Source organism: Aquarana catesbeiana, linkage group LG07 (assembly GCF_042186555.1).
Source record: "Aquarana catesbeiana isolate 2022-GZ linkage group LG07, ASM4218655v1, whole genome shotgun sequence".
Classification (NCBI taxonomy): Eukaryota; Metazoa; Chordata; class Amphibia; order Anura; family Ranidae; genus Aquarana; species Aquarana catesbeiana.
In genome coordinates, this window is record NC_133330.1 from 302,544,812 (window position 1) to 302,560,738 (window position 15,927).

Genomic DNA, 15,927 nt, shown 5'->3' on the forward strand with positions numbered 1-15,927 from the left:
ATTGCAAGCATGAAACTGTCTGCTTGCACCACTTATCTTCTTAGGTCACAGTAATAAAGTCCAAAATGTTATTTGTGGGAAGATGTAAGTTATTTCTTCTGATAATATACACGATGAGCTACATGCAAATGCAAAATGATTTGTCCAGACCATGTAAAATAGCCAACAGACTTGTTTGTATGGACTCAACTTAGGCCATCCAAGTTGTATTTGAACTCACTGCAACCAGAATGATGTGCTGGTGTCAGAAATCCTAACTCCAACCCAGCCATCCAAACTGGTTGGTCCATGCAACCTATAGTCAATTCATGGGATAAGAACTCTCCTCATAGCAGGTAAGATCCAAAGGTGATTGGCCAAAGGGGATGCGTCCGTGTAATTTGTATTGGGAGTGTGTTCGAAACACAATGATTACAGAAATTTCCTTGGTGTACCCCCATAGTGCATCCTCAGCATTAAAGTAAAAAACATTCTTGCCACAGAATCCCCCTCTCACTTACCCCCTTTTATAATTATCTGAGCCCAATCTTGATCCAGCTCTGTCTATAAAAGCAGAGGCTCTCTCCCTCCTCACAACGCAGGTGGATAGCAGAGGGAGTCATTGGCTCCTGCTGCTGTCAATCAAATCCTATGCTGAGGGAGCAGGGGGTGGGGCATAGCCCCACTGTCTGTGTCAATGGATGCACAAGTACCCCCCTTACTAAGCAGCTTGCTGGGGGGGGTAATCGGAAGGGGGAGGAGCCTGGAGCACTGGCGGGGGGATCAGGGCTGCTTTGTGGAAAACTATTGCACAGAGTAGGTAAGTATAACATGTTTTTTATTTAAACAAATATATATATATAACTTTAAAATGATATGAATGTGGCTTGTGTTTTGACAACTCAACCAAAAAAAAAAAAATGGAAGTTTACAGGCAAACATTACAATAGCATTTTAAGTGTATGTACTGTATACCCCAAACTATTTATTTTAGTTTTGGATATCTTTTGTTAGTTTATTTTTTGTTGTTTGTGTCCTATTGGAGAGCATTCCCTACACTTTCTGTCATGGACACAAAACAGAGTGAGAGGAAATCCCCTTTTAGGCTGGGTTCACACTGGTGCGACACGACAGCCGTCCTACTTTGGATCCGACTTTGCCCTGCGACATGAAGCCGGCATGTGTCCGACTTTCAATGAACGGGTATCCGACTTGGATCCCCGCCAATGCCGGCACTGTGTTTGGTATGAATCTTTAGGGGGGAACTCCGCGCCAAATTTTAAATAAAAAACCGGCATGGGTTCCCCCTCCAAGGGCATACCAGGCCCTTGGGTCTGGTATGGACCTTGAGGGGAACCCCCTACGCCGAGAAAACGGCGTGGGGGGTCGCCCCCAATCCATACCAGACCCTTATCCGAGCACGCAGCCCGGCCGGACAGGAATGGGGGTGGGGACGAGCGAGCGCCCCCCCCCCTCCTGAACCGTACCAGGCCGCATGCCCTCAACATGGGGGGTTGGTGCCTTGGGGGAGGGGGCGCGCTGCGGCCCCCCACCCCAAAGCACCTTGTCCCCATGTTGATGAGGACAAGGGCCTCTTCCCGACAACCCTGGCCGTTGGTTGTCGGGGTCTGCGGGCGGAGGGCTTATCGGAATCCGGGAGCCCCCTTTAATAAGGGGGCCCCCAGATCCCGGCCCCCCACCCTATGTGAATGAGTATGGGGTACATGGTACCCCTACCCATTCACCTAGGGAAGTGTCAATAAAAAAAACCACAGCACACAGGTTTTAAAATTAATTTATTGGGCAGCTCCGGTATCTTCTTCCGACTTCTCCCGGTGTTCCGCCTCTTCTCCCGGGCCCCGCCGCTATCTTCTTCCAGCTCTATTGCCAGCGAGGGGCCCGGTCTGCTGCCGCTGTCTTGTCGCCGCTGTCTCGCCGCTTCTTCTCTTCATCTCTTCTTCCGATGTTGACACGACGCTCTCCCCGGCTGGAATGCTCTCTGTGCGCTCTGCTCTGACTTATATAGGCGGTGACCCCGCCCCCTTATGCCGTCACAGTCTCTGGGCATGCTGGGACTGTGACGGCATAAGGGGGCGTGGTCATCGGGTGATGACCACGCCCCCTAAAACGTCACAGTCCCAGCATGCCCAGAGACTGTGACGGCATAAGGGGGCGGGGTCACCGCCTATATAAGTCAGAGCAGAGCGCACAGAGAGCATTCCAGCCGGGGAGAGCGTCGTGTCAACATCGGAAGAAGAGATGAAGAGAAGAAGCGGCGAGACAGCGGCGACAAGACAGCGGCAGCAGACCGGGCCCCTCGCTGGCAATAGAGCTGGAAGAAGATAGCGGCGGGGCCCGGGAGAAGAGGCGGAACACCGGGAGAAGTCGGAAGAAGATACCGGAGCTGCCCAATAAATTAATTTTAAAACCTGTGTGCTGTGGTTTTTTTTATTGACACTTCCCTAGGTGAATGGGTAGGGGTACCATGTACCCCATACTCATTCACATAGGGTGGGGGGCCGGGATCTGGGGGCCCCCCTTATTAAAGGGGGCTCCCGGATTCCGATAAGCCCTCCGCCCGCAGACCCCGACAACCAACGGCCAGGGTTGTCGGGAAGAGGCCCTTGTCCTCATCAACATGGGGACAAGGTGCTTTGGGGTGGGGGGCCGCAGCGCGCCCCCTCCCCCAAGGCACCAACCCCCCCATGTTGAGGGCATGCGGCCTGGTACGGTTCAGGAGGGGGGGGCGCTCGCTCGTCCCCACCCCTATTCCTGTCCGGCCGGGCTGCGTGCTCGGATAAGGGTCTGGTATGGATTGGGGGGACCCCCACGCCGTTTTTCTCGGCGTAGGGGGTTCCCCTCAAGGTCCATACCAGACCCAAGGGCCTGGTATGCTCTTGGAGGGGGAACCCATGCCGGTTTTTTATTTAAAATTTGGCGCGGAGTTCCCCCTCAAGAACATCTGAGCACAAGTCGCGTGCCGAAGTCGGATCATGTAAGACGGCAATCCGACTTTGATCCGACTTCAATGATAGTCAATAGGCTGAAGTAGGATCAAAGTCGGACCAAAGTAGTACAGGGAGCATTTCTAAAGTCGGAACGACTTGTGTCGGACCAGTTAGGACGGCTCCCATAGGGAAACATTAAATTTCACACGTCATGCGACATGAGCTCCCAATGTCGGAGCGTTTGTCGGACCAGTGTGAACCCAGCCTTAAACAGCTGTCACATGAACATGGAAAAAGTGCTCTCACCTTGTTCTGTAACATTTTTGATTTCCCATCATTTTCTGTTTTGGTGACAATGGTGACCAGGACAAATAACAAAATAAGGTAGTCCTCCTTTCCCCTCAGGACAGTAATAAAAACTGTGATACTGCATAGGCCTCTTAAAGTTTTCCCAACTTGTGTTATAAACTTAGTTTTTTGTTCCATTAGTATTTGATGTCTTATGGATTAAAGGTAAATTGATACACACATTGTGGTTCTGCTTTCAGGTTTTTGATCCCTTGAGATTTTCACCAGAGAATTCCTCTGGCCGAAGTTCGCACGCCTTTCTTCCTTTCTCAGCTGGATCAAGGTATATGTCTTAATTTTACAGCGTGGGAAATTTTACATAAAAGTTGATCAAGTTTTTCATGTCTTTTTATATATCAACATCTGAAGCAAACATTAAGAAGCAATGAGTTTATCAGCATATTACTGATGGCTAATTTCCAAGTTTCACCCACAATTAAGCATCTATTGATAAATGTTTTAACACAAAGATTCAAACAACTTTCCAAGAGGATTTATACATTTTCCCAACTGAATTCAATTAGAAAGATCTGTGAATCTTTTTTTTTGTTGTAATTTAATCTTTTATTGTAAATTTTAATATACATAATACACATAATCAAAATAGAACTTAACGCTCATTCATTTAATAAGACAAAGACCCCCTATCCCCCCTCCCTCGGATCTTGATCTGTTGTCCTCGTAATCTATCTTCCTTAAACCAGTTCGATCTGTGAATGAGTGAAAGCTGTGCATATCTAGTGTGAAAATATTTATAAATAGACCCCTAAGCTATAACAACTGTTAATATTATTTATAATATTATTAGGAATGAATGAAATCAATGAATAATTATCTTTTGGTGTCAATCAATGCAAAATGCAGTGACTTATATTGGAAATCCGAATTTCCCTACCATAGGCAGTATTGTGGTGATAATGACTTGCTCAAGCATTTGTTCTAATAATTTAATAATGCATATTTCTCCTGCTCTTAGTAGATTCATGCACATTGGTTAACAATGATATTATACGCAGAATATGCTTTTGGAATACCACATTGTTTATCTACTTTTGAATTCATTTATCATTGCTTCTCATTTAACCACCTCAATACTGGGCACTTTCACCCCCTTCCTTCCCAGACCAATTTTCAGCTTTCAGTGCTCTCTCACTTTGAATGACAATTACTCAGTCATGCTACACTGTACCCAAATGAAATTTTTATCATTTTGTTCACACAAGTAGAGCTTTCTTTTGGTGGTATTTATTCACCACTTCATTTTTTATTTTTTGTGATATAAGCGAAAAAAGAGCGAATATTTTGAAAAAAAAACAAAATTTTCTACTTTCTCTTTTAAAAGAAACCAAAAAAATTAAATTTTGTCGAAAATTTAGGCAAAAATGTATTCTACCACATGTCTTTGGTAAAAAAAATCCTGATAATTGTATGATCATTGGTTTGTGTGAAAGTTATAGAGTCTACAAGCCATGCTACGCATTATTGAAAATGTATCAATCCTAATGCACTGATGGCCTAATGCACTGATCTCATTTCTTGAGGCCCTAAAATGTCAGGACAGTACAATAACCCCCCAAAAGACCCCTTTTTGGAAAGAAGACAGTCTGAGGTATTTAGTAAGAGGCATAGTGAATTTTTTGAAGTTGAAATTTTTTCCCCACAATGCTTTGGAAAATTAAGAAATATAGATTTTTTTTTTTCCTTCACTAAATTGTCATATTTACAAGTTATTTCTCACACACGGTGCAGGCATAATTGCAATTACACCCCAAAATACATTCTGCTATTCGTCCTGAGTATGGCGATACCCCATGTGTGAGACTTTTCCACAGCCTGGCCACATACAGAGGCCCAACATCCATATAGCACCATCAGGCGTTCTAAAGGCATAAATTACACATTTCATTTTCTGAGTACCTATCACATTTTTGAAGGCCCTGGAGCACCAGGACAATGGAATTACCCACAAAATGACCCCATTTTGGAAAGAAAACAACCCAATGTATATTCTATGAGGCATACTGAGTCTTTTGAACATGTCATTTCTTTCCACAAGTTTTTGGAAAATGTGGAAAGAAAATGAAAACCTATTTTTTTTCTCACAAAGTTGTCAATTTAGAAAATCTTTCTAACACATAGCATGTACATAGCCAAAATGACACCCCAAAATACATTCTGCTATTCGTCCTGAGTGTGGCGATACCCCATGTGTGAGACTTTTCCACAGCCTGGCCACATACAGAGGCCCAACATCCATATAGCACCATCAGGCGTTCTAAAGGCATAAATTACACATTTCATTTCCTGAGTACCTATCACATTTTTGAAGGCCCTGGAGCACCAGGACAATGGAATTACCCACAAAATGACCCCATTTTGGAAAGAAAACAACCCAATGTATATTCTATGAGGCATACTGAGTCTTTTGAACATGTCATTTCTTTCCATAAGTTTTTGGAAAATGTGGAAAGAAAATGAAAACCTATTTTTTTTCTCACAAAGTTGTCAATTTAGAAGATCTTTCTAACACATAGCAGGTACATAGCCAAAATGACACCCCAAAATACATTCTGCTACTCGTCCTGAGTGTGGCGATACCCCATGTGTGAGACTTTTCCACAGCCTGGCCACATACAGAGGCCCAACATCCATATAGCACCATCAGGCGTTCTAAAGGCATAAATTACACATTTCATTTCCTGAGTACCTATCACATTTTTGAAGGCCCTGGAGCACCAGGACAATGGAATTACCCACAAAATGACCCCATTTTGGAAAGAAAACAACCCAATGTATATTCTATGAGGCATAATGAGTCTTTTGAACATGTCATTTTTTTCCACAAGTTTTTGAAAAACGTGGAAAGAAAATGAAAACCTATTATTTTCTCACAAAGTTGTCAATTTAGAAGATCTTTCTAACACATAGCATGCACATAGCCAAAATGACACCCCAAAATACATTCTGCTACTCGTCCTGAGTATGGTGATACCCCATGCGTGAGACTTTTCCACAGCCTGGCCACATACAGAGGCCCAAAATCCATATAGCACCATCAGGCGTTCTAAATGCATAAATTACACATTTCATTTCCTGAGTATCTATCACATTTTTGAAGGCCCTGGAGCACCAGGACAATGGAATTACCCACAAAATGACCCCATTTTGGAAAGAAAACAACCCAATGTGTATTCTATGAGGCATAATGAGTCTTTTGAACATGTCATTTCTTTCCACAAGTTTTTGGAATATGTGGAAAGAAAATGAAACCCTATTTTTTTTCTCACAAAGTTGTCAATTTAGAAAATCTTTCTTACACATAGCATGTACATAGCCAAAATGACACCCCAAAATACATTCTGCTACTCATCCTGAGTATGGCGATACCCCATGTGTGAGACTTTTCCACTACCTGGCCACATACAGAGGCCCAACATGCAAGTAGCACCTCCAGGCTTCTAGCACATAGCATGTACACACCAAGAATTACACCCCAAAATACATTCTGCTGAGCAAAAGGTAAAAAAAAAAAGCTCACCTGTGGTTTCAGCAGGCAGGAATACCGTTCCAGAGCAGCCAAAGCATTTGTCCAGACAGCCAAAGTAAATGTCCAGGAATTGTCCAGGCAGCAGACAGATATGGAAAAGTATGAACATGGTTCAGTACAGTCCAAGGTTTAGCAGGCAGTTCAGGTAACAGGCATAGGCATGGCCAGTCCAGGTGGCAGGCAAAGGCATGGCAAGGTCATGTGGCAGGCAAATGCATGGCAAGGTCATGTGGCAGGCAAAGGCATGGCCAGTTCAGGTGGCAGCAGGCAGCACTTTGTACATTGGGCCTTGGTCAGGTAAGACCTGAGGACAGGGGTAGAGGCTTCTTCCCACCCAAATCTCTACGAAGCCTCCGAGTCTCCAGACCCTAATCCGAGAAAACTAAAAACCCGGAGAAAAATGTTTTCTCCACTCGGAAAACCTTTTCTGGAGCCCCTCACATATGTGAGACCCCTGTGCTGTACAGTGGCAGGGCAAATGATCAGTTCAGGAGGCAGGCAAAAATCATGGTCATTTAACAGTCCGGGTCAATTCACGTTGAAGGCAGAAAGATGTTTGGCAGAGGCATAGTCGTTAACAGTCCGGGTCAATTTACGTTGAAGGCAGAAACATGTTTGGCAGAGGCATAGTCGTTAACAGTCCGGGTCATTCACAGAAATGACAGATAGTGGAAAAAAATCATCTTCACTGTACTAATAGTGTAGTGAAGTATGATAGCTCCGATAGCACGTTCCAATACAGAGCCCTGGCTCGGAGGGACATTGGGGACAGTAGTATCGGGTGTCACGGCGAATTCCTCTACTTGCACATACACGACATTTTTTTGGGGGTTTGCGACCTGTTTGGGTAAGAGGGAGGATTTCGGGAAAGTGCCTTTCATGGAGTCTGGCTAACGCATCGGAGCGAATTAGTTGAGGGGCTTGGACTTGGGGATAGAGAAGGGCTGTGAAAACTTCTTCTTGGAATTTTAGATAGGTTAGGGAACTTTGGGTGCACTTAGAAAAAATGATATAGGAATTAAATAGGGCAAGTTGCATCAAATAAATGGCGACTTTCTTGTACCAAAATAGTGATCTCCTGGTGGCCAAGTAGGGCTGCATCATCTGGTCGTTCATATCCACCCCCCCCATGTATAGGTTGTACTCATGCACACATTTTGGCTTCTGTATGGGGCCTCCTCTTCTCTGAAGTTCCACCAAGGTGTCGTCATGTATTGTTGAAAGGATGTAGACATCTCTTTTTTTATCTCTCCACTTCACCGCTAGTACTTCTTCAGTTCGCATGCTGGCCATTTCACCCTGCTTCAATTTCTTGGCGACCAATCTTTGTGGGAAGCCTTTGCGGTTGGTCCGTGCTGTCCCACAGGCCACAGTGTTCTTTAGGTACAAATGGCGGAAAAGTGGGAGACTAGTGTAGAAATTGTCTACGTAAAGGTGGTAACCTTTTCCAAGTAATGGTTGGATCAGCTGCCAGACAATTTTGCCACTTGTTCCCATGTAGGTAGGGCATCCAGGGGGGTTTAGCTGTCTGTCTTTTCCCTCATAAATGATAAAATCATATGTGTAACCCGTGGCCCTGTCACACACCTTATAAAATTTTACCCCACGTCTGGCTCTTTTACTGGGGAGGTATTGTTTTATTCCCAGTCTTCCATGAAGTGCACCAGGGATTCATCAACACATATGTTTCTATCAGGGGTAAACATCTCCTTGAAGCTGGCGCAAAAAAAATTGATTAGGGGCCGAATTTTGAATAACTTATCGTAACTGGGATGATTACGAGGGAGGCATTGGGCATTGTTATTGAAGTGTAAAAATCTCATGATCATCTCATAACGGGTTCTGGGCATAAATGACGAATAGATCGGCATGTGGTGGATAGGTTGGGTAGACCAGTAGGAATGGAGTTCATTTTTTTTGTCAGCCCCATGTTGAGGGTTAGGCCAAGGAAAATTTTAAATTCTTCTACGGTGAGGGGTTTCCAAACAAAAGGACGGGCATATGAGGAACTGGGATTGTTGGCTATATGTTGGCTGGCGTATAGATTACATTGCTCCACAATGTAGGTTAGGAGATCATTGGTAAAAAATAAATGAAAATAATAAAGTGGGGTTACATTTTCCGTCTGCATCTGAGGGCCTGGCTGGGCTGTGAAAAGGGGTATTACAGGTTCTACTGATGTATAGGGCAGCCATGTTGGATACAGTAGAACATCTGGGAGGCTAGTATGGGCACTGCCTCGTTGATGGGATCCGTTGCTAGCATCTGGCCTATCTTCTAGGAAGGTTGCAGAACTGCTAGTGGATGCCCGCCTATCCCGGAGTGCTGCGCTGCTGGTGGATGCCTGCTGGTGGATGCCCTGGAGTGCTGCGCTACTGGTGGATGCCTGCATATCATCCTGGAGTGCTGGGCTGCTGGTGGAGGCCTGCATATCATCCTGGAGTGCTGGGCTGCTGGTGGATGCCTGCTGGTGGATGCCCTGGAGTGCTGCGCTGCTGGTGAATGCCTCCTCCTGCTTATTTCTCCTGATTCTCCTTGTTAGGATTGTATCTTCCTCTGTTTCCAACTCGGAGCCACTGCTTTCCACTGGCTCATAGTCGCTATCCGAGTCTGACGGAGAGAATTCCCCGCTACTCTCGTCCGACATACTCTGGAGTATTTGGAGAGCCTCCTCTGCGCTGTAAGACCTTTTTGTCATGTTGGCGGGCAGATGTGTCAGATGGTGGGTGGCTGTGCCAGATGGTGGGTGGCTAGATGTGCCTGATGTTGGCGGGCAGATGTGCCTGATCGTGGGCAGATGGCGGGCGACAGATGTGCCTGATGGCGGGCGACAGATGTGCATGATGGCGGGCGACAGATGTGCCTGATGGCGGGCGGGCAGATGTGCCTGATGACTGGCGGGCAGATGTGCCTGATGACTGGCGGGCAGATGTGCCTGATGACTGGCGGGCAGATGTGCCTGATGATTGGCGGGCAGATGTGCCTGATGGCAGGCGGGCAGATGTGCCTGATGGCAGGCGGGCAGATGTGCCTGATGATGGTGGGCGGCTGATGTGTCAGCTGTTGACGGGCTGATGTGTCAGCTGATGACGGGCTGATGTGTCAGCTGATGACGGGCCGATGTGTTAGCTGTTGACGGTGTCAGATGGCGGGCGACAGATGTGCCTGATGGCGGGCGGCAGATGTGCCTGATGACTGGCGGACAGATGTGCCTGATGACTGGCGGGCAGATGTGCCTGATAGCAGGCGGGCAGATGTGCCTGATGACTGGCGGGCAGATGTGCCTGATGGCAGGCGGGCAGATGTGCCTGATGATGGTGGGCGGCTGATGTGTCAGCTGTTGACGGGCTGATGTGTCAGCTGATGACGGGCTGATGTGTCAGCTGATGACGGGCTGATGTGTCAGCTGATGACGGGCTGATGTGTTAGCTGTTGACGGTGTCAGATGGCGGGCGACAGATGTGCCTGATGGCGGGTGGCAGATGTGCCTGATGACTGGCGGGCAGATGTGCCTGATGACTGGCGGGCAGATGTGCTTGATGACTGGCGGGCAGATGTGCCTGATGACTGGCGGGTAGATGTGCCTGATGGCAGGCGGGCAGATGTGCCTGATGGCAGGCGGGCAGATGTGCCTGATGATGACGGGCTGATGTTCACTGACAGGTGTTTTCACTGTTTGGGGACACTGTGTTTTGGGGACACTGTGTTTTGGGGACACTAGCTGGGTGATCAGTGGGTAAACAGCAGACAAACAGCTTTATTACTCACTGATCTCCTGGCTGCAGCACAGATCTCTCTTCCTCTCCTCACTGACAGGCTCTGTGTGAGGAGAGGAAGAGATGAGAGCAGTTACTACGCTCTCTATTTACATTACATGACGACTGTGATTGGACACAGTCGTCATGTGATCAGGAGGGCCAATCACAGGGCCCTCCTGTGTTGTGCTGTCTCTGGGGGACACAGGCAGATCGGGATCGCGCCGCTGCGCGGGCACGTGGCGGCGCGATCTCCTGTCATCTGCCACCCCCCCTCTTGTTTACTATACGATGGCTGTGATTACACACAGCCATCGTGCGGATCAGGAGGGCAAATCACATTGCCCTCCTGCCGCTCTGAGATGCGGCGTGTCCGAGTGACACGCGCGCATTGGGATCGCGCGGCTGCGCGGGAGCGCGCCCGCGTGATCCCGCTCCTTCTGAAGGACGTTCGGGAACGTCCAGTCAGAAGGAGGGAGCTCCCACCCGGCCGTATATGTGCAGTGGCCGGGTGGGAAGTGGTTAAGGTTAATCTTTGCTTTGCAACAGGTTAACTTAACTACTACCCTTCTCATCCATATTTCTTTTTTTTTTTTGCTCCCCCACTGATCTTTTCACCTGCTGGTAGCAAAGACAGGAAGCCCTGCGTAAGTTCCAAGTCACAACTTGTGGCTTACACTAAGGACTCCGCTGTCCGTTTACACCCAACTGCCCTCTGATCTGACCTGCCTAGAAAGAAGGCGCTGATCAACCTCCTGTTTTTTTTTTTTTTTTTAGCAGACCAGATCGGATTGGCGGTAGGCAGGTGTAAAAGGACACAAGTCCCTTTACACCTGCTGATCCATAGGTGTGAAAGGACCATCTAATCAGGTCTGCTTGAAAAACTGGCAGGTGGACCTCATTAGAACCTTTGCGTAAAAGGGGCCTTATTCCAGGTTGTCCATAAAGCAGAGCTTGGTCTGTCCATGTCTGCTCTGCGTAAAATGAGCAGATATGGAGCTGTTACCTGCCTGCTCTGCTCTGATCAGCAGGTGATCAGCTGACAGATCCCCTGCTGATCAAAACAGAGTCCGCTCTGTGTGAAAGGGGCCAAAAATTGAGGATCCTCACCATGCTCCCATGTGACAGTGCAGAGTCCATGAGCAGCCAATAACTATGTACCAGTATTGTCACTTGGAAGGAAGGGAAGTAGGACACATGCTCCTCTATACATAGAAGTACAGGTATTTTTCTTAGCTCCCTGGTGGTCAATGAAAGGCATTTTGAAGTAATAACAGTATATACAATAAAAGGTGTAGTGGAAGTGGTGGAGAAGCTAACTATGAGTATTATATTCCTCTGGTTATCCAGGACCCTGTTAGTGAGGTTTCCTCCTTACTTTTTTGTCTGGGGAGCATGTAACCTGTTCTCCGGTGATAGTGATCGAGGCCTAGCAGCCAGTTGTAGGGCTCAAGCACTGTCACATGGCTGAGGGTGTGACATCATGGTTTTCTTGCAGTGACAGAGGTAAGAGAGGGAGAAAAGGCAAAGTGAATATAAGCTACTTGGGTGTTGGGCCTTTTTCAAAGACACTTCCACTTTGCCCTGCATGGGAAAGGTAACATTGGGGTTTATTTACTAAAGGCAAATCCACTTTGCACTACAAGTGCACTGCAAGTGCACTTGGAAGTGCAGTCGCTGTAGATCTGAGGGGGACATGCAAGGAAAATAAAAAACAGCATTTTAGCATGCACATGATTGAATAATAAAATCAGCAGAGCTTCCCCTCATTTCAGATCTTCCCTCAGGTCTACAGCGACTGCATTTCCAAGTAGTGCAGAGTGGATTTGACTTTAGTAAATCAACCCCACTGTCTCTTTAGGACCTCATTTACACTTGCATTGCTCTCTGAAGAGCATTCTGCATTCAGATCGCTTTTCAGAGAGCACTGATAGGCAGTGAGAAGGTGCTGTATCATCTCCTCATTGAATAGTGTAACCCCCTAAATGGCTAACTAATTCTTGCTGTGGTTGCAAAGCAAAGCACCGCTGTCACAGCATGCATACACCCCTGGCCACTGCCTTACTAGCTAAAAAGGGAGTGGTCCTGCAGTGGTAAAAACGCAGCTTAATCACACGGTTTTACCACCCCCTTTCCCCTCAGCCGCTAGTGTAAATGAACCCTAACTGAAATTCAATAATTTGTCTGCACTGTGTGCACACAGCTTCTTTTAAAGCTTGAAACTGTTGATGTCAATTAGTGATAACTATTATCTAGGGGTATCCTCAGACTGCATTCTTGAGAATATTGGCTAATATGACAAAATGGCCATCACTATATATATATATATATATATATATATATATATATATATGTGTGTGTGTGTGTTCTCTATTAAATGAATTGTTCTCCATTAAATAACTATTGTCCTGTATTCTCCAGAAACTGCATCGGACAGAACTTTGCCATGAATGAGATGAAAGTTGCCCTCGCATTAACATTACAGAGATTTGAACTGAGCCCAGACCCTGAGAAAGTGCCAAAGAAAATTCCTCAGCTCGTTCTACGATCTGCAAATGGTGTCCACGTATATCTGAAGAAGTTACCACAGAAAAAATAGGACACAGAAAACAGAAGAATATCATTTGTGTGATGTTACTCTATTTTATGTAATATACAAATATATTAATATGTGTAATTCAGCTATTTTTGGCTGAATAACCTTGTCAGGATAATTCAACTAAAAAATAAATACATTTCTAATATTATTAACTTGATGAAAAAGTTCCAAAATATTGTAGCGGTACCCCCGTGAGGGCTGCTGATTGACTCTATACCCCACTGGCTAACTCAGATCCTCTCTTACCTCTGACACCTTGGGTTCCATTCTGCAATATGATGTTAGCAATGAGAAACTCACACAATGTCACTGAACCACTCAGAAAGTTTACCAGAGTAAATAATGGAACACAATGAACAGTGTAAATAAACACAAATGATAATTGACAATTGGTATCACTTAATTCAGATATGCAAAACTGCAAAACACCTCTGGGAGTATATGTGAACAGGTGTACAGAGGGATAGGTACTCAATATCTTTGAAACATATATTAAATACCTTCCCACTGAGGCCTCAACACACAGACCAAATTGCAATATAATATTCTTTTCAGTCAAAGACAGTGTAAAGTCTAACACAGGGGTGTCAAACTCAATTTCATCGTGGGCCGCATCAGCATTATGAATGTCCTCAAAAGGGCAGGTTGTTAGATGTCCAGCGCATCCCCTCCCCTTACATTAGATGTCAAGAGCCACCCCACCATCAGAAGTTCAGTCCCCTACTCTCCCTAACATCACAGTGCACCGCAGTTGTAAGAAGCTGGATGCATTGCTTGAAAGCAGACAGTAGGGGTCTGGAGGAGGACCAGAGCTCTCCTGCTGCCGCAGGAGAGGTGCAAGGGCCACATGAAATGGCCTGGAGGGCCGGATTCGGCCCGCGGGCCTTGTGTTTGACACATGTAGTCTAACATATACTCAATGGCTCCCCCTAGGTTGTAATTTAGAGTTACATAGTTACATAGTTTGTAAGGTTGAATAAAGACACCAGATCATCCAGTTGAACCTGAGTACACACTCACATCGGTCCCTACCCTCAAGGAGCCCACAATCCAAGGTCCCCAACTCACATTCATATACTAGGGCCAATTTTTGGACAGAAGCCAATTAACCTACCAGCATGTCTTTGGAGTGTGGGAGGAAACCAGAGTACCCGGAGGAAACCCATGCAGGCACAGTAAGAACATGCAAACTCCAGGCAGGTAATGTCATAGGTGGGATTTGAATCAGCGACCCTTTTTACTGCTAGGTGAGAGTGCTACCCACTACACCACTGTGCCGCCCCGAACTGATGAGTGTAGCAGGAATGCTTAGGAAAAGAGGAAAATGGCAAAAGTCCTTTCACTCCAGATATCTTCAGCTAGCCTGATGTTTAAACTGCAGTATTTGTAATCCACAAAGGCAAAAGGAAAAGAAATGACTCTAGGGCAAAAGATATGCTGAAGCTGACTTACCTAAAGCAATATCACCACTTGTAGATTCCTCTTTATATGTGAGTGCAATAACAGTACTGACCTTACAGCACAGGGGGACAGACAAGGCCCCATAGTCCAGCTGTATGATGCCTGTGGAAAAGTAGATTCACCTCTGTGGAACTACAAGTCTCACCAGCAGTCTGTAAAAAGAACTCACTCAGCAATACTGTACTCTCTACTGGGATGGGCAGGTGCCCTCTCACCACAATAGACTTAAAGTCTGTGAGGCTCTGTCTGGAATCCCCTCCTGGTGTCTCAGTCTGTTGAAGATGGCGCCGCCGCGCTGTGCTGCAACTCCAGATGGACTGAACTGCAGGAGCTTCCTGTTGCTCTGAAGCACAGGCCGGTCCGCTTGCTAGGATGGCAAGGCTGTACTCTGAGATCTCTCAGAGGCTGGCGATCCAGCTCTCCTCTGTATAGGCCGCAGTCTCTCACTCCTGGTCACACATACCTCCTGCTGGCAGGTGTTGAATGGCGTCCCGAGAGGCTAAAAACAGGCCACGTTGGTTTTTTTATTACTGCTCCCAGCAGGCAGTGCTACACGCTTTGCATTGTCTGTATTTTAGTTCAGGGCTGATCCAGCTAACAGAGTCACTTCCTCCTCCAAACTAAATCTCCCACAATACCTTGCTGCATTCCTTCTCAGGAATAAGGAAACATCCTAACACAGCCCAACAAGTACTAGAGGGAGCCAAACTCATTTGAAATAACATTAACTGTATTAACTATAGTAGCAAACCTTTGGCTACAGCATATTTAGTGACCCCCTGGCAGGAAAGAAAATCCCCAGCACCTGGGGTGTGCTTACATTAACCCAGGGTGGATCCATGGCTTTAGTGGATGAAATAACATTGAGTGCCAGTCACTTTTTGTCTTTTCCAGATGTTTTTCTTTTTACTCCAGGCTCGTGGGGAGAGAGAATTAGGGCTTCAGATACCTCCAGCAACATATTTTACAGACTCCCCCTCACATTCCTGCTGTCACAGTGCATGATAAGAAAATTAACCATGGTGTATTGTAAAAACAATAAGCAAACACTGACAGCACTTTCTTCAGAGCTCCACAACCAGGCAGTTGGTATCTTCTTGCATCCTCTTCAAGGGAGTACCAGGATCCTCTGAGGGGCTCATTTCTCTTCCAGCAGGACTTCTTCCCCTGGCTCTCCACCTTGGTTATTGTACATTACTCGACCAGGCAGGGCAGTTTGAGGACTTTGCTAGCAACTAAGTGCTCTCTAAATAAAGAGGAGGTCCTGGAATTAGAGTGATAGCACAACTG

General features: G+C 46.3%; 1 protein-coding gene across 1 annotated transcript in view; it reads left to right on the forward strand.

The window, feature by feature from the left end:
- LOC141103702 (cytochrome P450 4B1-like) overlaps positions 1-13,565 on the forward strand; it is a 67,370-nt gene extending 53,805 nt beyond the window's left edge. The window contains exons 11-12 of the mRNA XM_073593594.1: positions 3,476-3,558; positions 12,999-13,565. Of these exons, the coding sequence (XP_073449695.1) occupies positions 3,476-3,558; positions 12,999-13,176 (261 nt within the window). The 3' untranslated portion in view covers positions 13,177-13,565. The remainder of the gene's footprint in view (positions 1-3,475; positions 3,559-12,998) is intronic.
- Positions 13,566-15,927: the final 2,362 nt, after the last annotated feature.